Source organism: Pseudorasbora parva, chromosome 5 (genome assembly GCF_024679245.1).
Source record: "Pseudorasbora parva isolate DD20220531a chromosome 5, ASM2467924v1, whole genome shotgun sequence".
NCBI lineage: Eukaryota > Metazoa > Chordata > Actinopteri > Cypriniformes > Gobionidae > Pseudorasbora > Pseudorasbora parva.
In genome coordinates this window covers 1,550,997-1,578,404 of record NC_090176.1, presented here as the reverse complement: position 1 = coordinate 1,578,404, position 27,408 = coordinate 1,550,997, and the positions used below count along the sequence as shown (strand labels likewise).

Below are 27,408 nucleotides of genomic sequence, written 5' to 3'. Positions count from 1 at the left end.
ATTTTAAGCAAACACTCTCTTCATTTTGAGTTATTTTCCCCCAAAACAAGACAATTACTTTTGCTTGTCTAGTAAATACTTCTTGTTTAAAGAATGTGTAGATGTTTGGACTAGAAACAAGACAAAAATACTGAGTAAGAAGAGCATTGCAGTGTTCCTGAATCTGGGACTGCATCACTCTCTGAAAGCGTCTTATTTTCAGGTGCAGAAATGGCCAAATAATTTTGCAAAGCGACAGTACTCGAAAGAGCGGCGTCATACGTGATCAAGAGCTTAGAGCGCTCCGTTTAAATGCACACGGTCCGGTTCCTCCGGGAGATGGACAGGAGTCGGAGGCAGAGAAGACACAACCCTTGTTCTGGATAACCTTACACTACGGGTCAGCTCTTCCCCAGCAGAACATCAGCCGCTTCACTCCTCATTATCTGTCAGAACTACACCACAGTCACTGGTTTATCTAAGAAGTGATTGTGTACTCATATAAAGGGAGGCATTGACCAAACCCCATCTGTAGTAAGTGTAGTCTATGCCAGTGTTGCTCTAGCTGAGGTCATTGTAGAGCAGTTCTGCCCTGGACGTCTTTTAATGTGAGGGATTGCAAATTAAAATGATTACACCGATCTGGCATAAGATTATTAATATTGTGTTGGTCCCCCTGACCGTCGAGGCATGGTCTCCTTTAGACCCCTGAAGGTGTGCTGTGGTATCTGGCACCAAGGTATTAGCAGCAGATCTTTTAGGTCCTGTAAGTTGTGAGATGGAGCCTCCATGGGTCAGACTTGTTTGTTCGGCTCATCCCACAGATGCTCGATTGGATTGAGATCTGGGGAATCTGGAGGCCGAGTCAACGCCTCAAACTCGTTGTTGTGCTCCTCAAGCAATAATTCCTGAATTATTTGTGCTCTGTGTATTCTGACAGCTTTCTATCAGAACCAGCATTAACTTCTGGAGCAGTTTGAGCTCCAGTAGCTCGTCTGTTTGATCGGACCCCACGGGCCAGCCTTCGCTCCCCACGGTCATCAATGAGCCTTGGCCGCCCATGACCCTGTGGCCGGTTCTCCACTGGTCCTTCCTTGGAGCACTTTATACTGACCACAAATAAATAAGGAAGACACATTTCTTGCTGATTTCCACCTGGCGTGTTAAGGACTAAACCAATAAAATTTTGGTTTTAGTTAAACATCTAAGTATTGTTTTTTTTTTTTTTTTAAATAAAGAGACTGCAGATACACAATCTGTATATGTATGTATTATGGCATTTTATGTGTTAAATCCCAGGGGCAATATTTGCAAATATTGAGTAAATTAGTTGGAGTGAAGGATTTTCACAGGCAGTATTCAGAAGTGGTTTATTTGTGTAACTTCAGCTATTATTGTCTTGTGGACTATATGTAAACATGCTGATCTCCACCTGACGTGTTAAGGACTAACACAACATTGTGGTTTTTGTTAAACATCTAAGTATTTTTTACAAAAATAAAGAGATACACTATTATTCTATTTTTAACTTCAGTCCCATATAAATGTGAAAATAATTACTATGTAATAACATTTTAATTAATCATTTGATACAATGTACTTATTGTGTACATATATGATTTTACATTGTACTTACATTTTTAAAAATACCTGCATGTAATTACATCTTTAATTAATTTCTGTAGTTGCATTTGTAATATTACACTTCTAACACTTCACTTATCCCACAACCCTACCCTTAAACTGACCCACAAACCACACGTCCCTAAATCGAATTATTTTCCACCTCAATATCAGCAAAAGTGTTTGCAATACAATATGAACACAATAAGTACATTGTGCTTATTTTTTGATGTCAGTACATAGCCCACCTAATATAAAGTGGGGCCATTTGTAGTATGAGGGACACATGAGCATTGTTTGTTTTATTACCTAGTTTTATGTAAAACCCTTTTAAACTAATCCCACTCTGTTCATTACAGGGTTGAGGATAAAAAGTGTTTAAATCTTTAAAACTGAAATCAGAGGTGGTAAAAGTACTCAAAAGTTATACTCGAGTGAAAGTATATATACCTAAATAAAAAATACTCCAGTAAAAGTAGAAAGTCCTCCATTCAAACATCACTTGAGTAAAAGTACAAAAGTATCAGATTTAAAAAGTACTCAAGTACCGAAAGTAAAAAGTAAATATTCAAATTAACTGTAAATATCAATAATTAAGCAGATAAAATCTTTTGGGACTGAAATGCAATGCTTTAATTGAACAAATGATAAGATTAGATACTGCAATTAAGAATTTGTTAGATTTGCAATTAATAGGAGACAATGAAGCACCTTAACGCAGTATAGGGGTTAAACTTAACATAGACATGTTCCATTACATTAGCTCCACAAAACAGATGAGGAGCAAGATACTATTAACTAATTCAAAATTAATTCAAAAGCCATAACCACAATGACATATTACGTAACAATTAGTTAATAGTCATGTGCCTCAACAAGTAAAGTCATACTATAATTCTGCCAATTGTTATGATTAATGATTAATTAAACACAACTGAGAGTCGGAATGCATGGCTTTGAATACATGAATTTACATTATTAGTTAATGTAATATGTTATTAGGGAATTAATGATGTCATATTTAATTAATAGCAATTAATATATTACTTAATCTATTAATCATAGAGACTGTTCATTAGTTGCTGATGCAGTAATCATTAATAAATGGTTTAGTTCTTCATTAGTAATACATTAACTCATGATTATATGTGCATTAGTTAGGCATGAATTATAATAGTGCACCTGTATTGTAAAATGTTACCGATGTTTTCATAGTAAATTGTGTGCCGCAAAAAAAAAAAGTTGGGGAAACACTGAGCTAACGTTAGTGTGGCTAACCTGACTTGTCAGCTTTTCCAAGTCTATACCTGACTGGATCATCCATGACCGACCAGACCGGTTTGGAAATCAAGTGTAATAAATACTTAATACTTGGAGCGGGCATGGGGAAATGTATTGGAGGAAAAAGTAAACTTTGCCTTTAATATTGTAGTGGAGTAAGAGTAAAAGTAGATGCAAATAAAATATAATCAAGTAAAGTACAGATCCCCGAAAAAAATACTTAAGTAAAGTATCAAAGTATTTTTACTTGATTACTTACCACCCCTGCTGAAAATATTAAAAGGTCTAATACCTGAGGTGGGAATATGATTTGTTGGAAGGTTTGATGATATGTGGGGTTTAGAAAATTAATGACAGTATATGTGGATTTTTGTTTAAATCCCAGGTGAAATATTAGCAAATACTAAGTAAAATAGTTGGAGTGAAGGATTTTCACAGGCAGTATTCAGAACAGAAGTGGTTATTTGTGTAAATTCAGCTATTATTGTGTCTTGTGGACTATGTAAATATAAACGCTTATTCAGGGCAGTTAAACAACACACCGTCAATTCCCTCATATTGGTTTAACATTTTCAGGGTGTATGTAGACTCGACTTGGAGAAGAAAAAGGAAGAAAATGTTAGCATGTAGCGTCGCTAGCGGCTAGCGCTTGTTGTCGCAGCACGTACTGTACGCTGCGTGCAGTGCGCATGCGCAGAGGGGCGTGGCTAGTGCGCGCTGACGTCAGAAAGGTCGTGGGTGAGAGGTGATCGGGACACATCTTGTTGTCTTTGTAAGAGTGGAGCTCGATCACGCAGCCGTGTCTTCCCTCTTCCCCGAATCCTCTCAAAACTCCCTCCCGAACCTCCCGAACCTTCCCCTCTCACCCTCCGGACCCTCGGACCCTCTCCCCATCCCGGAGCGCAAGCGGCAGGTGAGGCTTTACCGCGTTCCGCGCGGGCGAGGGCCCCGCAGGCCGCGCGCTAGCATTAGCACCCGTGCTAACCACTCTGCGCTCCTCTCACGCGACGCCCGCTGATATTTCCGTGTTTAGCACAGCACAGTGTGCTATAAACCGGCACATAACCGCTGTAAACACCGCGAAATCGCGTATATTCGGCGTGAAGAGGAGTCTGGCCGTTATTCCGCGCTGTTACGCAGCTAGTAAACACTCGCGAGCTAATTCATTACCAGACGCGACGCTTCTCATGTTTACAGCGGTAATCCGCCGGTTTACCGTGTTATTTACGCCAATACTCGGCATAGAGTCATGTTTATATGTGTGTGTTGAGTTTTTGACGTAACCCGAGTTCGTGTTTTTCGGGGTCAGCTTTAGATGGGAAACAGCGCGTTAATGGTGTGTTTTAATATCCATTAATGGTGTGTTTTAATATCCATTAATGGTGTGTTTACACTGATTTACTAACGCTAGCGTTTATACAGTCATAAACGTGTGTTATGCTGATGTGTGTGTACCTTGTTTGACTATACTTGTGAGGGCACAAATGTCCTCACTTATTTAGTAAAATATTATGACAACTCACTGGTGTGACATTTGACTGTTCCTCACTAGTTAAAAAGGCATATAAATCGGCCAAAACAGGTTTCTATTTAAATCCATTCTGCACAGGTTTCTGGGATGGGTAGGGATTGGGTTAGGGGATATAAAATATCATTAACCTGAAATAACATCAATGGAAGTCTATGCAGTTTCCTCACTAATATAGTGAACCGTGTGTGTGTGTTGGCAGGTTGACCCTCATCCGTGACCAAAGATCCCGAGCTCGCCTCACTGGTCATCATGGACTCAGGTGTGATTGAAGGAGGGCTGAATGTCACGCTCACCATCAGACTGCTCATGCATGGGAAAGAAGTGGGCAGCATCATCGGGAAGGTGCGTCCAATGGAGACAACACACCGCGATAATCACACAACTGGAGAAAACACACCGCGATAATCACACTCTGGAGAAAACACACCGCGATAATCACACAACTGGAGAAAACACACCGCGATAATCACACGCTGGAGAAAACACACCGCGATAATCACACTCTGGAGAAAACACACCGCGATAATCACACACTGGAGAAAACACACCGCGATAATCACACACTGGAGAAAACACACCGCGATAATCACACGCTGGAGAAAACACACCGCGATAATCACACGCTGGAGACAACACACCGCGATAATCACACACTGGAGAAAACACACCGCGATAATCACACACTGGAGAAAACACACCGCGATAATCACACACTGGAGAAAACACACCGCGATAATCACACGCTGGAGAAAACACACCGCGATAATCACACGCTGGAGACAACACACCGCGATAATCACACGCCGGAGAAAACACACCGCGATAATCACACGCCGGAGAAAACACACCGCGATAATCACACGCTGGAGAAAACACACCGCGATAATCACACGCCGGAGACAACACACCGCGATAATCACACGCCGGAGACAACACACCGCTATAATCACACACTGGAGAAAACACACCGCGATAATCACACGCTGGAGAAAACACACCGCGATAATCACACGCTGGAGACAACACACCGCGATAATCACACGCCGGAGAAAACACACCGCGATAATCACACGCCGGAGAAAACACACCGCGATAATCACACGCTGGAGACAACACACCGCGATAATCACACGCTGGAGAAAACACACACCGCGATAATCACACGCTGGAGACAACACACCGCGATAATCACACGCTGGAGACAACACACCGCGATAATCACACGCTGGAGACAACACACCGCGATAATCACACGCTGGAGACAACACACCGCGATAATCACACGCTGGAGACAACACACCGCGATAATCACACGCTGGAGACAACACACCGCGATAATCACACGCTGGAGACAACACACCGCGATAATCACACGCTGGAGAAAACACACCGCGATAATCACACACTGGAGACAACACACCGCGATAATCACACGCCGGAGACAACACACCGCGATAATCACACGCCGGAGACAACACACCGCGATAATCACACGCTGGAGACAACACACCGCGATAATCACACGCTGGAGACAACACACCGCGATAATCACACGCTGGAGACAACACACCGCGATAATCACACGCTGGAGACAACACACCGCGATAATCACACGCTGGAGACAACACACCGCGATAATCACACGCTGGAGACAACGCACCGCGATAATCACACTCTGGAGAAAACACACCGCGATAATCACACGCTGGAGACAACACACCGCGATAATCACACGCTGGAGACAACACACCGCGATAATCACACGCTGGAGAAAACACACCGCGATAATCACACGCTGGAGAAAACACACCGCGATAATCACACGCTGGAGAAAACACACCGCGATAATCACACGCTGGAGACAACACACCGCGATAATCACACGCTGGAGACAACACACCGCGATAATCACACGCTGGAGACAACACACCGCGATAATCACACGCTGGAGAAAACACACACCGCGATAATCACACGCTGGAGACAACACACCGCGATAATCACACGCTGGAGACAACACACCGCGATAATCACACGCTGGAGACAACACACCGCGATAATCACACGCCGGAGACAACACACCGCTATAATCACACACTGGAGAAAACACACCGCGATAATCACACACTGGAGAAAACACACCGCGATAATCACACACTGGAGAAAACACACCGCGATAATCACACGCCGGAGAAAACACACCGCGATAATCACACACTGGAGAAAACACACCGCGATAATCACACACTGGAGAAAACACACCGCGATAATCACACACTGGAGAAAACACACCGCGATAATCACACACTGGAGAAAACACACCGCGATAATCACACACTGGAGAAAACACACCGCGATAATCACACGCTGGAGAAAACACACCGCGATAATCACACGCCGGAGACAACACACCGCTATAATCACACACTGGAGAAAACACACCGCGATAATCACACACTGGAGAAAACACACCGCGATAATCACACGCCGGAGAAAACACACCGCGATAATCACACGCCGGAGAAAACACACCGCGATAATCACACGCCGGAGAAAACACACCGCGATAATCACACGCTGGAGAAAACACACCGCGATAATCACACGCCGGAGACAACACACCGCTATAATCACACACTGGAGAAAACACACCGCGATAATCACACGCTGGAGACAACACACCGCGATAATCACACACTGGAGACAACACACCGCGATAATCACACACTGGAGACAACACACCGCGATAATCACACGCTGGAGACAACACACCGCGATAATCTCACACAACTAGGGCTGGCTGTCAAACGCAGTGCTGTTAAGGGCACTGACCCTTTAAATCATTGATTAAATCAATCGCTGCCATATTCTCGTACCTGAACTTTTATTCATGAGCTGTTATGATGCTGTGATAGCCAGGATATACTGGGCCCTGGGGCAGACCGTTGTGTCCAATAACGCTTGATTTTTTTTTTTTTGAAGGGAGGAGTGAAAGAGAATTTTACTCGCCCGACTAGACAAGCGGATTAAAATGTCAATAACAAATTACTTGCGAATCGCCAAAATGCAAGAATGATTCTGCATTAATTTAGTGTAAGTGGCGATCGATACTGGATAATAGTATAATATATAATGAACTGACGCTCCTGCAGCCTCTCGAGGAGAAATCACAAATTTATGTTTATAACATGATAGTTAAACGACACCACGTGACCAAGAGTGTGTTTCCCTGAAGACCATCATGACTGAAAATGACACTGATTTCATATGACAGCTCCATAAACTGTTAATTAAGATCAAGACACTTACATTTTAGATGCAATATTGACCGTTTTTGTTTATTTCAGCAGCGACAATAGATCCAAACAGCAGAACCGTAACGCATCTCACAGCATCAGCGTGTGTTACTGAATGATTCAGTGTTTGAATGAATCATTTGAATCAAATATTCAATAACCTTTTCCTAAACAACTGCCTCATTCTTGAAAGAATCAGCCGTTTGAATGAATCGTTTGGATGAATCGACTCAATGACTCATTAAGACTCACCTACCGCCACCTACTGGTGGTTTAGTTTCATGTTTAAACATTCTTTCCAACATTTCTCATTTGATTATTCAAAAATACAAATCATATAACATTATTTAATGCAGTTGTAGTTTTTCAGTGTAAATTCTTTAATTTGATTGGTAACAGCCCTATAGTGTTTTATTCAAGTTTATTACACGGCTCTGTGAAATACTTGATTCTGATTGGTCAATCGCGCATTCCAGCGGTACGTTATTTCCAGGTAACACCCGCTCATCCGGGTACTACGAGATATCTTGACCGGTACTACTACTATTCTTAACGCTGGCGCCATCTTGTGGCTTAAACAGCCGTCGGTTACAATGGAAGACTTCAAGGCAGGTTTCCTTTATAACGTTTTTAATATAGATCTTTTTCTTACACAATGCATCGATTGGAATCAGAAGGCTCTATTAACCCATCGGAGTCGTGTGGAGCACGTTATTTGACGGACAGCTGCATTTAATGGACTTCAAACACAACTACAACTAGCCTACTGCTTGGATTAACGTTAGCCTGGACTTTTTAAATATAACTCCGATTGTGTTTGTCTGAAAGAAGAATGTCATATACACCTATAAACTTGAGGGTGAGTAAATCATAGACTTGGTTTCATTTTTGGGTGAACTAACCCTCTCAGCATTCATTTTCAACATTTAGCAAGGGCAATAGGGCATATGGCAAATCTTCAGCAATAGATAAAGGCTTAAAGCAGGTTGGAACTGTTTTCCTTCGCGGAAGCTTTGCGTAAGAGCTATATATTTAATCTAAATATTTAATGTCGAGACAATATTTTGTGTCTAATAATTATTTATTTGAGACTAGTAGGCGTGTAATAAGCGGGATAATGTACACCCAGCCGGTTGTTATCGCAGAATAAACCCCTTCAGAGTGACGCTCCGCTTCGCCTCGGGGTCCTGATCACTCTGGAGGGGTTTATTCTGCGATAACAACCGGCTGGGTGGACATTAGCCCTTACTTGATGCATAGATCTAATTTAAGAATAAAATGAAACCTGAAGAATAGCCTTGATTTAGGGAAATGCCCTTTATAAAAGGAAAAAAATATCACATATGCAGATTTAAACTATGTCAAAGCTGATTGAACACTGGTGAGAATATTGCTTCAGAATAAATCATATTTACCACACATGCACCACAACTTTTTTTCCTCGGACAAGTGAATGAGCGATTTGCGTGTGAACATGCTTAATGTGGAGCCCTGTGTTACCTGTTTGGATTATGACTGATGTGCATGTGTGTGTGTGTGTGTGTGTGTGTGTGTGTGTGTGTTTCAGAAAGGTGAATCGGTGAAGAAGATGCGAGAGGAGGTGAGTGCTGCCGCCCGTGGGCGGCTGCTGCTGCTGCTGCTGTTGTTGTTGGTGGTGGTGGTGTTGTTGATGTCGATGTTTTCTCCTCAGAGTGGAGCGCGGATCAACATCTCTGAAGGAAACTGCCCCGAGCGCATCATCACGCTGGCCGGCCCAACCACCGCCATCTTCAAAGCCTTCTCCATGATCATTGAGAAGCTGGAGGAGGTACTGCTTCACACCCGCATCCACTTTAAAAATGAAATATTACTGCTGTTTATTTGACGGTTTGCAGAGCTCAAATGGTTTTTCTTCATATTCGTTCTCAAACTATACATTTCTTTCTTTTAGTACATACTATGTATACATATAGCCACAAGCAGCAACTAACAGAGGTCAAGGGTTTTAGGCAACCACTTCCTATAACAGCAGTTTCAGGTTTCACATTAGTCATGTGGCACTGATGTCGAAACTGAAGAGCCTAAGGTGACAAACTTTGACAAAATGCCCTTGTGAATGTTATAGTGGTGGTTTTATAATGTCTAAAAATGAATGCGAATGTAAAACTTGTGAAAAGAGCTGCATTAGTGAGTAGGATGACCATCAGCAGAGGAACACTCGTTAGCTCACGTGCAGTTCAAAGGGTTTACCAGCTCTAAAGGAAAGGCACATTTCCCATGGACACCCTCTCAAACACACACACACACACACACACGTGCACTCACTCGCCTTCTATGACAAATGCGCTAGTATTTTCACTTTTTTGATTGCTATAGCGCCCCCTGTTGGCGGATTTGGCCTTCTTTCATCTGATCAGAGGCCTGTTGCATGAAGCTAGCTGAACAAACTCTGAGTTTCAGAGCAGGTTTAGAGTTGACAAATCCAGATAAAGCCAACCTGGTTTAGATCGAGTTCAGCGGTCTCTCAAATCTCGGTATAAACTTTCTCTGTCAACTCGGGTTTAATCCTGAGTTAACTCTGAAGCGCCTGAAAGTGTGACACGTGCGCCAAACAGCCAATCACCGCGTCCGATTGATTCGTAATAAAACCGGCTCCAGCAGGTTAGCCGTGTAGTGTCAGTTACCATGGTGATGAACCCTGATGACCACCTTCTTGAGGCCGAAAAACCAGAGTTTGCTCAAACTAATGTCGAACTTACCAGGGTAGCAACCAGTGATGCGCAGGGTGATCCAAGATGAGCGGGTACCCGCGGTTAAAATATATTTATTTGATATATTTATATTTATTTACAAAAATGTTTTTTAATGATCTTCGGGTCGCGGTCGGTCAGGTCGTTTGAAATAAATATGATGTGGGACAAAATGCCTGCTTTCCCAACACGTTGAACTAAGCAGTTGTGCCATTTGAATAGGCTATACTTTTAAACGCATATAGCTCAGTACTGTCAGTTTTATGTGTTTTCTGAGAGGGGACGGGATTTGGGAAAGCCGGGGGAGAGACGCACACTTCGATTAGGCTGGATAAACGCGCAGCATCTTAGTTGTTAAGAAAAAAGGAGAAATGACACGCAATAAATGAATAAATCAAGCCTTTATTACACAACACTAGGCTAAATCATCCAGCATTCAGAAAAAGAACAGTTTGTGACTGCGCTCCTATAAGGGCTTTCACACTTTCACAAGTGGCTCTCTCTCTGTTGACCTGCTGATGAATTCTCTAAGCAGGGTCGAAACCACAGACTGAAAAAAAATATGGCCGTAGATTAGACATCGTATAATATGTAGGAAGGGGTGGTATGTGGGCGGAGCTTGTGCTGTGGGCGGAGCTTATGTGACACAATGACTATAGACGGCGGATAAATGGCTATCCACCTGCCAGTCAAAGTAACCACGCCCTTAATTATGCAAACTTTAAGGCTTTATATAATGTAAACGAGCGAGTTATAAAAACATTCACCCCCTCACAGTCCTCATGAAGAGCAAAATTAGCCGTAAAGACCAAAACCACAATTTGTCTCAGGCTGTAAACATGTTTTATTTCTGCTGTAAATTTGGGCATTTTAACATGAGCTCAATGAGATTCTGCTGCTTCTGGAGCCGCTCTAGTGGCCAGACGAGGAACTGCAGTATCAGCTTCAAGAGAGATCGCGGGAGGAGGAGCCGCTTGGTCGAAACACAGACATCGCGTTCATCAATAATATCCATCTAGAGATGAAATGGACAATGATGAGCCATGGCAGGGTCTGAAACATCTCTTCCCTCCACAGGCTGGATTAATGGGTATTATGCCAGGGAGCATTTACTACTTGTGGGTCAGGCAGCGGGCCGGGTACAATATTTTCTTTTTTGCGGTCCGAGTTGCGGCGGGTTAGTGAAAAACGTCGGTCGGGTGTGGGCTCTTTATACATTGACCCGCTCATCACTGGGCAACAGGTGTCAGGTCTCCCGGCCGTATGGTTTGGTCTGCCCGATCAGTTTTGTGGCATGTTTTCAGCAGCTCTGCATATGTTTAAATGTGATGATACGGCTGCTGATGTTATTGTTGTGTGGTGTGTGTTGTTTCAGGACATCAGCAGCTCAATGTCCAACAGCACGGCCACCTCCAAGCCTCCGGTCACGCTGCGGATCGTGGTGCCGGCCAGCCAGTGCGGATCACTCATCGGCAAGGGCGGATGCAAGATCAAGGAGATCAGGGAGGTGTGTGTGTGTGTGTGTGTGTGTGTGTGTGTGTGTGTGTGTGTGTGTGTGTGTGTGTGTGAGAGCACAGTAGAAGGCTTGACTCGCTGATGAGGACACCTGCTGACCCTTGTGTGTGTGTGTGCAGTCGACAGGAGCTCAGGTACAGGTGGCTGGAGACATGCTGCCTAACTCCACCGAGAGAGCCATCACTATCGCCGGGACCCCGCTGTCCATCATCGAGTGTGTCAAACAGATCTGTGTGGTCATGCTGGAGGTAAAACACACACTTCACCTGCGGCCCTGTCCCCAAGAGTTCATGTTTAATCAGTGTGTCATAACTGGCTCTTTCAGTGTGTGAGCCACATCCCAACGTGTTTCTTTAGTGGTGATTCTTCATCTTATCACTGTTCCTCTTCTCGTTCCAGTCGCCTCCCAAGGGTGTGACCATCCCGTACCGACCCAAACCCTCAGGATCGCCTGTCATTTTTGCAGGAGGACAGGTGAGTGTCTTGATTGTTTGTGTGTGTGTGTATGAGCGAGCGAGCGTTTGTTTAATCTGAACCGTGTTTTGCAGGCATATGCGGTGCAGGGACAACATGCCATTCCTCAGCCTGATGTAAGAGCCACGCTCTGTGTTCCCATGATTCTCTGCGAAGCGATCTTGGGACTGACACTGTTTTGTGTGTCCACAGCTCACTAAACTCCACCAGTTGGCGATGCAGCAGAGCCCGTTCCCATTGGCCCCCAGCAGCCAAGGGTTCACAGGTGAGAGCGAGCACTTCCTGTTCCTGCCGCAGGTGAACCGCTTGTGAACCGCTGACTGTTCTCTCTCTCTCCCCCTCCTGCAGCTGGCATGGATGCGACCGCGCAGACAGGCTCTCACGAACTGACCATTCCAAACGATGTGAGTTAAAGGGATAGTTTGCCCAAAAATGAGCCTGTGATGTTTATCTGCTGACCCCCAGGGCATCAACATGTAGGTGTGTAACTCCAACCGTTGCTGTCATATAATGCATGTGGGGAACAAATCTATGAGAGCAAAAAAAAACATGCTTAGTCAACATGCACACACCCTACTGCTCCTGACGACACACTGATGTGTTTCTCACAGAAACCGATCGGTAAGTGTCTGTCAGTGTGTCGTCAGGAGCAGCAGGGTTTGTGTGTGTTGTCCAAGTTTTGTTTGTTTTGCTCTCATAGAATTGTTCCCCATTCACATCATTATATGACCGACACACAGCAACGGCTGAGTTAAAAATCTTCATTAGTGTTCTCCTGAAGAAACAAACACACCTACATGTTGATGCCCTGGGGGTCAGCAGATCAACAGCACATTTTTATTTTTGGGTGAACTATCCCTTTAAAGTGTTTCTGTTGATCTAACACATGAGACCGTGGAATCTGTGAACTGTATGTAATGCCTGGATTAATCGTGACAGTTGATTGGCTGCATCATCGGCCGCCAAGGTGCCAAGATCAATGAGATCCGTCAGATGTCAGGGGCACAGATCAAGATCGCCAACCCAGTGGAGGGCTCGACCGACCGGCAGGTCACCATCACCGGCTCACCTGCCAGCATCAGCCTGGCCGAATACCTGATCAACGCACGGTAACGCCCTCGCTACACCAGAGCTGATATAGGGAATATATAGACTAATATAACTTCACCAGCATCAGCCTGGCCGAATACCTGATCAACGCACGGTAACGCCCTCGCTACACGAAGAAATAGGGAATATATAGACTAATATAATGCTGAAATGATGCTGAACTCACGATACGATATGTATCCTGATGTTTTAAGCCAACATGAAGAGGGGTTTTATTATTAGTTTTACTTATTATTAAAATATGTGTATTATTGTTAGGACCCACAAATATTCCACCATTGCATTATTAAACATTATATTGAACAATATACACACACTCCCCTAAAGGATTATTAGGAGCACACACTAATACTGTGTTTGACCCTTTCGCCTTCAGAACTGTTTTAATTCTACGTGGCATTGATCAACAAGCTGCTGAAAGCATTCTTTAGAAATGTTGGCCCATATTGATAGGAGAGCATCTTGCAGTTGATGGAGATTTGTGGGATGCACATCCAGGGCACGAAGCTCCCGTTCCACCACATCCCAAAGATGCTCTATTGGGTTCAGATCTGGGGACTGTGGCGGCCATTTTAGTTCAGTCAGCTCATTGATTTGAGTTGAAATGATTGGAGCTTTGTGACATGGTGCATTATCCTGCTGGAAGTAGCCATCAGAGGATGGGCACATGGTGGTCATAAAGGGATGGACATGGTCAGAAACAATGCTCAGGTAGGCCGTGGCATTTAAACGATGCCCAATTGGCACTAAGGGGCCTAAAGTGTGCCAAGAAAACATCCCCCACACCATTACACCACCACCACCAGCCTGCACAGCGGGAACAAGGCATGATGGATCCATGTCCTCATTCTGTTTACGCCAAATTCTGACTCTACCATCTGAATGTCTCAACAGAAATCGAGACTCATCAGACCAGGCAACATTTCTCCAGTCTTCAACTGTCCAATTTTGGTGAGCTTGTGCAGATTGTCGCCTCTTTTTCCTGTTTGTAGTGGAGATGAGTGGTACCCGGTGGGGTCTTCTGCTGGTGTAGCCCATCCGCCTCAAGGTTGTGTGTGTTGTGGCTTCACTAATGCTTTGCTGCATACCTCGGTTGTAACGAGTGGTTATTTCAGTCAAAGTTGCTCTTCTATCAGCTTGAATCAGTCGGCCCATTCTCCTCTGACCTCGAGCATCAACAAGGCATTTTCTCCCACAGGACTGCTGCACACTGGATGCTCTTCCCTTCTCACACCATTCTTTGTAAACTCTAGAAATGGTTGTGTGTGTAAATCCCAGTAACTGAGCAGATTGGGAAATACTCAGACCGGCCCGTCTGGCACCAACAACCATGCCACGCTCAAAACGGCTTAAATCACCTTTCTTTCCCATTCTGACATTCAGTTTGGAGTTCAGGAGATTGTCTTGACCAGGACCACAGCCCTAAATGCACTGAAGAACTGCCATGTGATTGGCTGATTAGATAATCGCATTAATGAGAAATTGGACAGGTGTTCCTAATAATCCTTTAGGTGAGTGTGTGTATATATATCACCAAATGTCTCAATATCTGTGTACAATGGCACAGCTGTTTAAATATTTGAACGCACACTCCTAAGATCAGTCAATGAAGCATTAGACTGATATGATATTATGATAATCAAGCACTATTTAATGATATAACTACTAATTAGAACTAAAACTGTTTTATGAATGCATATGTCATTTAACTGAACTCTGGACTGGTGGTGCTGCTTAAGATCTGGTCCCTTGTTCAAATTCACTGCCCTTTCGTTATGCTCGTGGATGAAAACAGCCACTACTTTAAACTTTATATATATATATATATATATATATATATATATATTTATTTCTTTTTTTATTTTTGACATAAATCTATTAATCAACCTCAAAAAATACTTAAACAAAATCAGGATTTTAACTCTTTAATTGCCAAGTTTATAAATAATGTCACTAATTTGGGGAAAAACAAAATGATTTATTTTCAATATAAAATGTTATTGTGGACTGAATTTTTCCACACCTTTTATCAGTCTTAGACATGTCAAAGATTAGAATCAACATTGGCTTTGATGCAGTGTTAGTCAGATTAATATTTACTCCTCATGGCTGTTTTTGCCCCATTGACTTCCATTATAACCACATTTCTTGAAAGCAAAGCCGTGACACCATATACTCATGCATTTTTGATTGTTGATGGTTTTCCCTTTTAGGAAGGGGTCAAATTAGTAGTTTTTACTTTTGACAACCAGGTGGCACCATTAACCCTTTAGATAGGCCTGTGCAAAGGGAAAAAAGCTAATGCATGAAGGTAAATTAATGCCTTAACCCTTAAAGACCTAGGACATTTTTGGGGCGCCTGACATGCCTCTACTTTTCTTTGTTTTTCTCCCCCATTCTAGCAGTTAGCATCAAGTGCTATATATCATTTTAAACAGGAGAACCTGAAGTTTCCATCTAGCTCATTTGATGTCCCAATTTTACATTTATTTATTCTGAGAATGGATTCAATTAATATAATTTCAAGAAAAATGGCAGCAAAAATGTGATGTTTTTACTGTGAACTCGAACAGAACTTCATGAAGTTTGGATTTTTTTCCTTTAGAAAGTTAGATTTAGTTGTTTTACACTTCCAGATGAAATTTTGTCTACATGTAACAATCCCTCAGCAAGTTATAGCCATTTATTATAACATTATTCTAGGCGTTTCTAGGGTTTTGAGTGGAAACAGGTGTATTTTATTTACTGATAATGTGTCCTAAAAAGTTCAAGTAGTAAAGTAAATAGAAAGATTGTTATATTATAACAACACTGAAACAAACATTTTTCTTCATAGAAATATATTATAATTTGATCATGAAAATCAAACGCAAACAATTCATCAAGTTGTGACAACAAACCGTGAAATAAAATATACTGAGGCTACTTTTACATGTGGGCGGCTATATTCATAAACAGACATTTCAACTTCTCTGCACATAATCTTCTCAAACACAAACACAAAATTTATCTTCTCAAACACAAATGGAGGAAAATATAATAGTGAAAATGTGTAAAACACAAACTACATACAAATAGAGAAATATACTGACTGTGTGCTGTGAGAGAGTGCTTTGCACGCGTTTATTTCTGTTTGGTTTCGTGGTTCAAAAGACCAAACACTGTGTTTATTGGTTGAGTTGATGAAAGTTTCAGCGAATCTGGGCACAGGGGGGTGGGACTAATAAAAAAAAAATCTGATTGGCTCAGGGGAACAACCCACGTGTGTTTCCTGGACATATCAATGCTGCATATTTTGATAACGCATCGACGCTGACTACGGAGCCTCTGAATGATCAATTCAATCGCGAGACATATTATACCTATGGAAAGCGGAGATTCTCCTCTTTATGGTGCAGTTTACAGCATACAGATTGGATTTGCGGTTTAAAAGTTATTTAACATTTTAGAACGATAGTTATTTTTAGCCGCGGGCGGCTGTCTCGGTCTTTAAGGGTTAAAGAATCGCAAGCGCAGGGTAAGATCCGTGAAAGTGTACACAAGATTGCAAGCGTAAATTAAATTGACATGCGCAAGATGAGTTTTGTAAAGGTGTAAATTGCCTTTCAAGTGTAAGAAAAAAATATTTGCAGCATTTTACTGTTAATCATAAGTGTAATTCATGTTAACGCCAAATAAATGATCTGTATTCTTCTGACTTCCATTTGTCTGCGTTTACCTCTTGACACGTTTGTTTCGCCAAAATACGGCCAAAAGCACTGCACGCCTGTGAACATCGATTTGCCAAACCTCAGAGTGAGGAACTGTGAAATAGATCGAGCGTGTAAAACCAACCTTTGTGTAAATAAATAAACCGTTGCATGTCTAAGTGACGTGTTGAGTGCGTAGGGCAAAAAAGGCTCCTGAAATAAACCGATTTGTACAGTTGTGTCTTTCTTTAGCTGCGCTTCGCTCAGTTCTGGCACGGCTCTGTCACTGAGTTTATCAAGCGCGAGGAGGAAGGCGGGTCCACCTTCAGGAGCCAATCAAATGAGCTGCTCGCTTGCAAATGTTTGCTTGCTAATTTAATTTACGCTTCTAATCTCATGTACACTTTCACAAATCTTACACTGCTCTTGATTCTTTAAGGCAGGGGTCTCAAACTCAAATGACCTGAGGTAGACTCTGGGTCAGGCTGGGCCGCATCAAACCCCCCCCCAAAAATACAACTGATCAAATCTTCTCAATCTTTATTATTACCAGTTCTTCAACATTAATGTTTCTTCTGAACATGAACATGGCTTCTCTTGCTTACTCGTGTTTTTATTGCCAATATATTTGAGATTTTTGGATCTGGTTATCCTTCGCACCTATTACCAACAGGTGTGTGATGGTAATTGTGTACTAATAAATATGGCCAATAGAAATTAAATCATTATGTAATACTGAAATAATAAATGTGTTTATTTTTATTTAAAATAATAGACTATTTTAACGCAAGGCCATAACCAGGTCAAACAGAGCAGTGAACGAAATTCTGAACGATATTTGCATTAATTGTTGTCAAATATTATTAGTCCCGAGATTATTCCCATGAGTGAGTGAATACGCACATCAGCTGCTTATATTTGAGTTCCTCAGTGGTCTAATAGTAGACTTTTAGTAAATCGTCTCAAATGTTCAGTTTTAATCCGCTCATATAGTTTTCTTCATTATAATGTTCATCAATGATTGTATATTAAGAGCATGGAAACGTTGCATTTTGTGTGTGTGCAATTTAGTTTTGTGATTTTACCGGGAAGAATAGTCTCTCTTCGCCACGGCATTACGTGATAGATTGGCGCGCGCGCATGTGTGTGTGTGTGTGTGTGTGTGTGTGTGTGTGTGTGATGGGTAGGTTTAGGGGCAGTGTGTGTGTGTGTGATGGGTAGGTTTAGGGGCAGTGTAAGGGCATAGAAAATACGGTTTGTACAGTATAAAAACCATTACGCCTATGGAGAGTCCCTGTAAACCACATAGACCAACGTGTGTGTGTGTGTGTGTGTGTGTGTGTGTAGGTTTAGGGGCAGTGTAAGGGGATAGAAAATACGGTTTGTACAGTTTAAAAACCATTACGCCTATGGAGAGTCCCTGTAAACCACATAGACCAACGTGTGTGTGTGTGTGTGTGTGTGTGTGTGTAGGTTTAGGGGCAGTGTAAGGGGATAGAAAATACGGTTTGTACAGTTTAAAAACCATTACGCCTATGGAGAGTCCCTGTAAACCACATAGACCAACGTGTGTGTGTGTGTGTGTAGGTTTAGGGGCAGTGTAAGGGGATAGAAAATACGGTTTGTACAGTTTAAAAACCATTACGCCTATGGAGAGTCCCTGTAAACCACATAGACCAACGTGTGTGTGTGTGTGTGTGTGTGTGTGTGTAGGTTTAGGGGCAGTGTAAGGGGATAGAAAATACGGTTTGTACAGTTTAAAAACCATTACGCCTATGGAGAGTCCCTGTAAACCACATAGACCAACGTGTGTGTGTGTGTGTGTAGGTTTAGGGGCAGTGTAAGGGGATAGAAAATACGGTTTGTACAGTTTAAAAACCATTACGCCTATGGAGAGTCCCTGTAAACCACATAGACCAACGTGTGTGTGTGTGAAGACTGCGGGAGCATGTGTGCGAGCCAAAAGAGAATGTAAATCCCGCCTACTTTGATTGGCCATTTGAGCGCCGTTAAACCACATTTCATTTCGACTGTCTGAACGTGTCAATCACGCGGTGTCAACCAATTATACTGCATGAGAGAGGGCCGAGCTAACTCTCTCAAACACACACACACACAAAGTGAGGCATAAAGTGCGGCACATACAACGACTACGCCAAAAATGGTTTTCAGAGCAACGCGCGGGCCGCACTAACATTAAACTTTGATGTCAAGTAGGGGGCCACAAAATATCATCCTGCGAGCCGCAAGTGGTCCGCGGGCCGGGAGTTTGAGACCCCTGCTTTAAGGCTTTAATCTACCTTCATACTAATGTTAGAGATTTAGTCGCCCAGAGTGAGCATTTACTTCATATGCGGGCGTTTTACTCTCATTGTAGAGGGTTGCGAACCCAAGGCGCTTATATAAGAAAAGGCCTTAGTTTTTTCTGCCTCAGCTGACCTCTGACCTCTGTTCTCTCTCACAGACTCTCCTCCGAGGCGACAGGAATGGCCGCCAACTGACCGCCTCTCTCTCTGTCTCTCCACACGACCCGTTTCTCCTCCTCCATCACATTTATGCTCTCTAAGTGCAAAAGGAAACCAAGTATTTTCAGCCCATCCTTTCCTGTCACCCACCCACGCTACGCTTCACGGATATACACAAGTATTTTATTTATTTATTTCATGAGAATGTTTTTAAACTCCCTTTGCGTACCCTTTTTAATGTCTCTTTTTCTTTGCGTGTTAACACATTACCACACGGAAGTGGCGGAAGTGGGAAAAATCTGAAAAAATGTGTTTTTGTTATCTCAGATTTTTCTTATAAAAACAGAAAAAATAAAAAAGAGAGCGACTTACAGATGCTAGATCGACCGCTTTCCCTGTATCGAGCATTTATTTATTTTAATTTAACTCTAGGAAGTGACAGATTTTAAGGTCCCGGACGCGCGTTTGCGGACGAGCTCTGTCAGGGTCAGGTTTTTTTGACATTTTGAACACGTGTCATTCCTCAATATGTCTTTTTTTTGTCTCTTTATCCTGAAGTTGGAGGTTTTGTTCGCCGGGGGGGTGGGAGATGCTGCAGTTTCTGCACACATGACATGTACTGCTATAACAATGAGTTGGAAATATTTCTTTTAGAGAGAATATTTTTTTTAACCCTGTGGTTTGGAGCCCAGTCTGGAGGATCCCACAATTGACCTTTATATATGATGATGATGATGATGATGAGACTGAGTTACTGATCAATCACATGACTAGAAGGAACTTTCTAGATTTAACACTAGTTTCCTCTCGACTCTGCTTGAGTAATAGTTATGTTTTCTATTTTATTTTTTTCTATTTTATTTTTTTTCTCGCAGGAGGAAGGAAAACCTAAAACCTTTTTGTGCACGTTTTCTGAATATTGTAGATTTTGGAGTGCAGCAGGAATGAAGAATTAAACATGCAAAATTAAAACATGAAATGCTGAAACTATGGAGTGGTGTCCTGTGGTGTGTGTGTGTGTGTGTGTGTAATGAATTATTGATGTGTGTGTGTGTTGTTCTCTATCTCAGTGTTCCTGAACCGCCTCCGTTTGAAGTCTTGAGTTTTCTTCCAACACGTCACTCTTCCTCATTATAATAATTCATAAGCAGAATAAAGGGACGGGCCTGGTTGAGTTGAAACCATTCGCTGGGTCCTAATTCAAGGGCTGCGTCCTCTGAAGGATATGAAAATAAAGAGTATAAACTATATAAAAGGGCATGTTAGTAACATTGTGCGCGGGCTTCAGAGGACGCGGCGAGACTTGTTTACAGTGAAGGTAAAGCGGGTTGCGGCGTGGCGAAGGCTGTCCCGATGTAAAGGCTCCTTCATAATCCGGCCTGTAAATGCGTCCTTTCCCGTGAAGCGAAGGATACTCGGATGCTTCCCAGCCTCGCCTTCCCCAGAGTTCACTGCGCGCCGCATCGCCACATTTTAAGAGAAATTGCCAGATTACACTTTAATGTAAGCATTTGGTTTCAATTTACTCCAGTAATCTAATTTATCTAATGATAAAAAAATGCAATTGAGGTTCAAATGTTGACTAATGTTACCAACATGCGATTTTTCTATAGTTTATCCTCTGTATGTCCATATCAGGGTTGCCAGCTCTCACTCTTTCAGGCTCTGTCACGCTCTCTCTGCCCAACTTAATCTCACACCAAACCTGCTTCTGATATTAAACAAAGATAAGTTTTTATTTATTTTTTAAGTTTTAATGTGAAATTCAATCAATAAATAGCGTTTTGTCGCTAATGTGTCATAATGTTAAAGCCAGAGGCGCTCATGCTCTAACCTGTAAATAGTTGTAAAAAGTGCTGTAAATAAAAATGTATAGAACAATTTATCGTTTCATTAACAAATTAAATGACAAAAATAAATGTACAGAATAATTAAATTAATTTACAAAACTTGCATAACAAATAATAATTTCTTGATTTCATTTTAAAAGTTTAATTTGCATTACAAAAATAATCAATGCACAGAAATTACTTTAAAAAAATTATAACTTGCATAACAAACATAATGTGTAGAACAATAATGTTTCATTTACAAATTTTAATTTATAAAACGAAAATTGTAGTTCTCTACCAATCTCTCAAGAGACAATCTGTCCGTTCTCTCCCGCTCTCCTCTGTCTCTCGCTGAAGCTTCCTGTCCTCCCTCAGCTCCTCTCGGTCTCGCTTCTCCTCGTGATATATTGAAATACATATAGCACGAGGTCTTACGGGTGTGGAGCGACATTAGGGAGAGGAGTTAATGACAGACATTTCATTAGTGGCTGAACTAACCCTTTAATCTGACTAAATATAATAAAACAATATGAATTTTTCAGACAAATCCTGTGGTGACCGTCCCAGAGGCTTCTCCACATGGCCTGGAGCACGTGAAAGACTCAAAGGAGGGAAGCGGTCTGCGGAAACACATTCTGCACTCGGGCGTCACAACTTTTGGCTCTAGCACTCCTCTAGGAGGTTAGCGGGAGGAATATTCGGCTATTCATTCGCAGTTTCCTGACAGAAATCAACAAATCTTATTTTAAATGTTTTAAATGGGATTATGGAGAATAAAGAAACTAAAACAAAAATCTTCAGTCCCACAATGCGTTAGGGTCTTTTTCATAGTGAGGTCTGCTGTCAAGAGCCTACGATGGGTCCATGGAATACGAATATACCCATTTAACTCGTAACACGAGAGGTTATCTCAACATGAAACCGACAAAAACATGAACTCAAACTCAAAACATGCTGGACTAAAAACAATCAAAGCTGGGTTGAAAATGGACTAACCCAGCAATTGGGTTGTTTTAACCCCTAACTGTCACCCCACTTTTTTAGAATAGTCACGAAAATGCACTAAAGGGATGAGTTTGGTCTTGATTTAAGGCCGACACTCAGAAGAGTATTGCTGAAGTCAAAGCATTTCAAAATATAAAAAAGAATGAAACATTTATGGAAATTTAAATTTATTGAAAATGAAAAATACAGTACTAAATATTTTTTATAAATATTAAATATGTATTTTACAAAAATTGTTTACTCTACAATTACTATAAAACCAAAGTCATTTGTCTAACCAAGTTGTGTTCCAAGTTGATATCACAAAAATTAAAGTCCCCATGAGATTTTGTTTAGGCGCTGTACCAAAAACAGCCACCGGGTGTCATTCAGTTTCCATTGATTGTTTTTTTGATGTATTTTCCTTTAAATTTCTGTCCAAATATCACTTCCATCATAAAACAGACAGCAAGTATGGCATAAAACAATGGAACCTTGAGACTCAGCCCTTTCCAATGATTTGTGTTTTGTCAAGATTATAAAAGATTTTGATAGTAATAGTGAAGTAGTTCAAATACATTTCGTACTATGAAACATGACACCGCCCACTAGGGGAGGAGCCCGCTAGAAGACTTTAGAGTACGGTTTCCATGCTTACGCAACGTCTGATTTCAAAACGGTTTTCACAGGATGAAATTTGAGTTCGTAAGCTTTCGAATGATACCTAATTATGACAATTACAAAAAAATATGATATGAAAAAAAGCGATCGAAAAAAGAGTTTGTTTTAACCCAGCAATTGGGTTGTCTTTAGCAACATTTTACCCAACCGCTGGATTAAAACAACCCAATTGCGGGGTTAAAACAACTCATCCGTTGGGTTAAAACAACCCAATTGCTGGGTTAGTCCATTTTCAACCCAATTTGGGTTATTTTTAGAGTGTAAATGTGTTAAAACATAATCTTGCCACCGGTGTTGCCTTCAGGACAAATCATAGACTGTAATAAAATATGGCCGTAGTGTCCGTGACGTCACCCATAGGATTCCGATAAGCCGTTCTGAAGCGTAAAGTAGGGGCGAGCTGGGCGTCGCCATCTTGCCAGCGCATCATTGCGTGTCAATCCCAGATAACAGAAAATGGGCAAAGAGGCGGGATGTGGGCGGAGCTTAGGTGATGTGGGCGGAGCTTAGGTGACGCAATGACTATAGATGGCGGATAAATGGCTATCCACCTGCCAGTCAAAGTAACCACGGCCTTAATTATGCAAACTTTAAGGCTTTATATAACGTAAACGAATGAGTGAAGGGTAAAATTAGCCGTAAAGACCAAAACCACAATTTGTCTCAGGCTGTAAACATGTTTTATTCTGCTGTAACGTTGGGCATTTTAACATGAGGCTCAATGAGATTCTGCTGCTTCTGGAGCCGCTCTAGTGGCCAGACAAGGAACTGCAGTTTACATGACTTCAGTATCGGCTTCTGGAGCCGCTCTAGTGGCCAGACGAGGAACTGCAGTTTACATTACTTCCGTATCGGCTTCAAGAGGGATCGCGGGAGGAGGAGCCGCTTGGGACAAACCTGATGAACCCATAAAGAGCATTTCTCCACTGTGTTCTCCAGTCTGTGTCCTCTTTAGGGCCCGAAGCGATGAGTGTTTGTCCATCAGCGCTGGACTCCATCCGCACATGCTTCACACTGTTCCTTGTTGTAAACCTCCAGACGTTCCTCCGGGTGTTCAAGCATGATGAAGCTCCATACTCCCTCTTAAATATAGAGTAGTATAATCTGTAGAGGCAATAAATGAAAAAACATTTCTAGTGGGGACATAGTATAGCAAAGCCTTATTTAACAGCTCATCAACTGTCAGTGTTATGGTTTTAGCTGCTCGTGTGCACAAAATCAAGACGACTACGTTTCCTACCACCGTGTACAACTGCTAATCACCAGATCTTTGTTTTTGAATAAGCGAATAAGACACTGACTGGTAGCAGAATTGGACATAAATGGCCCCATCTGCAGAGGCCTACACATATGAATCCCCCTGCTCCTCCTGGACCCCTTTTCCACCAAAGCAGTGCTGGTGCTAGTTCGGAGCCAGAGCCTAGTTTCAAAATCGGTTCTTTGTCTATCCACAGCCAAAGCACCAGCTCAGAGACAGGAAAAGCAGTCCTTAATTAGCACCAAATCATTGCTGGGCTAGAAGTAAGAACCGCTTACGTCATCGGCTGGAGGCAGAGTTACCTTAGGGCATTACCGTAATCAACAAGACCAACACAAACTTGTGACCGCCATTTTGCGGGCGGCAGTGGTTCAGTGGTTCATGTAGATTGTATACAACCGGAAGGTTGGTGGTTTAATCCCCGGTTCCACCTGACCAAGTGTCGAAGTGTCCATGAGCCCCCGACGAGCTGGATGAGCGTTACATGGCTGACATTGCCGTCGGTGTGTGAATGGGTGAATGTGAGGGAAAGTGTAAAGTGCTTTGGATGGCCATAGGGTCTGTTGAAAGTGCTATATAAATGCAGTTCAATACAGCGAGCGCAAACGACTCCTTATGCTTTTGAATCGCTCGCGCTGTATTTTGATATCATACGCGGATCGGTCCGATGCATTTTGATCAAGCCTGGTGTGTGTGTATTTCCCGCTGCCTCGCTAGTATTGCTAAAACGCTAGCGAGGAAGATGAGACGTGTACAGTGCCGTAAGACCCATAGCTCTGTGGTGGCTCTCTACATGTGGAAAGCCAACCGGGTTCTTAAAGGCTCCTCAGTCGAACCAACTTAGAACTGATACTAGCACTGGGTCTGAACTAGCACCGGCTCATTCTGCTGGAAAAGGGGTACTGGACGTCATATTTCAGGGAGTTTAGATGTTTGATGGTCACATGCAGCAATAAACTCGTCTGAATATGAGTATCACTACATCTATAAAATATGAAAAGGAAACATGAGCATGTGACCTGGATTAAACAGTAACGTTAATCTAAATGATTATTCTGTTAGGTGTAATAGCCTACCTGGTCTCCCTGTTCTGCCAGAGCTTTTTCAGCACAAGGTAGAGCACAGCAGGACAGTGTGTGTGTGTGTGTGTGTGTGTGTGTGTGTGTGTTTTTGAGGAGCCCGTCTGCCTTGTATTGTGCTGTCATTTCATGTCAACCTTAGATCACAGAAATGCTTCATTTAAGCTCTGACTATTTAAACAAATACAAAAAGAAGGAACATGCCTATTGTGAGTCTTACTCTGTAGCTGTTTCGCCGAACCATATCCTCGGTAATAGGAGAGGTTTAGTCCACTCTTAAGGTCACTCTTGAGGACAGTTGATGAACTGCAGTTTAAGGCACTTCCGTATCGGCTTCAACAGAAACTGGGGAAGTTTGGCACCCACTGGGAACTTAATGGGAGAGCTTGTTCGTATCTGCGTCACCTTCACTATTTCTCTCAGAAATGATGATCGTGTTCATAAGTAACTTTGGGGTTGCATTTGGGGGATAAAATGTGTGTTATTTTGGCAAGTTTGCTGCTAACTTAGCAACTCAACCGATGGTTAAAACAACCCAAACCAATGGGCTAAAACAGCCCAACCAATGGGCTGAAACAACCCAATCACTGGGTTAAAACAACCCAATCAATGGGCTGAAACAACCCAATAAATGGGCTGAAACAACCCAATCACTGGGCAAAAACAACCCAATCAATGGGCTGAAACAACCCAATCAATGGGCGTAAACCCAACCAATGGTCTAACACAACCCAACCAATGGGTTGAAACCCAATCAATGGGCTAAAACAACCCAATCACTGAGCTAAAACAACCCAATCACTGGGCTTAAACAACCCAAACCAATGGGCTAAAATAGCCCAACCAATGGGCTAAAACAGCCCAACCAATGGGCTAAAACAACCCAACCAATGGGCTTAAACAATACAATCAATGGGCTAAAACAACCCAATCATAGGGCAAAAATAACCCAACCAATGGGCTTAAACAACCCAACCAATGGGCTAAAACAACCCAACCAATGGGCTTAAACCCAATCAATGGGCTTAAACCCAACCAATGGTCTAACACAACCCAACCAATGGGTTGAAACCCAATCAAAGGGCTAAAACAACCCAACCAATGGGCTTAAACCCAATCAATGGGCTAAAACAACCCAACCGCTGTGCTAAAACAACCCAACCAATGGGCTTAAACCCAATCAATGGGCGTAAACCCAACCAATGGTCTAACACAACCCAACCAATGGGTTGAAACCCAATCAATGGGCTAAAACAACCCAATCACTGAGCTAAAACAACCCAATCACTGGGCTTAAACAACCCAAACCAATGGGCTAAAATAGCCCAACCAATGGGCTAAAACAACCCAACCAATGGGCTAAAACAACCCAACCAATGGGCTTAAACAATACAATCAATGGGCTAAAACAACCCAATCATAGGGCAAAAATAACCCAACCAATGGGCTTAAACAACCCAACCAATGGGCTAAAACAACCCAACCAATGGGCTTAAACCCAATCAATGGGCTTAAACCCAACCAATGGTCTAACACAACCCAACCAATGGGTTGAAACCCAATCAATGGGCTAAAACAACCCAACCAATGGGCTTAAACCCAATCAATGGGCTAAAACAACCCAATCAATGGGCTTAAACCCAACCAATGGGCTTAAACCCAATCAATGGGCTAAAACAACCCAACCACTGGGCTAAAACAACCCAATCAATGGGCTTAAACCCAATCAATGGGCTTAAACCCAATCAATGGGCTTAAACCCAATCAATGGGCTAAAACAACCCAACCACTGGGCTTAAACCCAATCAATGGGCTAAAACAACCCAACCACTGGGCTAAAACAACCCAATCAATGGGTTTGGGTTGTTTTTAACCCAGCATT

General features: G+C 42.4%; 1 protein-coding gene across 1 annotated transcript; it reads left to right on the top strand.

Annotated features, from left to right (window-relative positions):
* Window positions 1-3,607: 3,607 nt before the first annotated feature.
* On the top strand, window positions 3,608-20,682 carry pcbp2 (poly(rC) binding protein 2). Its single transcript, XM_067442998.1, has 12 exons — window positions 3,608-3,796; window positions 4,614-4,756; window positions 9,278-9,310; window positions 9,401-9,517; window positions 11,815-11,946; window positions 12,074-12,202; window positions 12,354-12,428; window positions 12,503-12,544; window positions 12,621-12,693; window positions 12,777-12,832; window positions 13,368-13,537; window positions 19,692-20,682. Exons 2-12 carry the CDS (start codon window positions 4,664-4,666, stop codon window positions 19,726-19,728), a joined length of 957 nt encoding a protein of 318 aa, XP_067299099.1. The 5' UTR covers window positions 3,608-3,796; window positions 4,614-4,663; the 3' UTR covers window positions 19,729-20,682.
* The last annotated feature ends 6,726 nt before the right edge of the window (window positions 20,683-27,408 follow it).

Bases quoted from the DNA above. Each gene is read 5' to 3' on its own strand.
- pcbp2 (XM_067442998.1), top strand. From the start codon at position 4,664: ATGGACTCAGGTGTGATTGAAGGAGGGCTGAATGTCACGCTCACCATC. The intron at 12,429-12,502 runs GTGAGTGTCTTG...CGTGTTTTGCAG, and splicing joins TCATTTTTGCAGGAGGACAG to GCATATGCGGTGCAGGGACA. The intron at 12,694-12,776 runs GTGAGAGCGAGC...CCCCTCCTGCAG, and splicing joins CAGCAGCCAAGGGTTCACAG to CTGGCATGGATGCGACCGCG.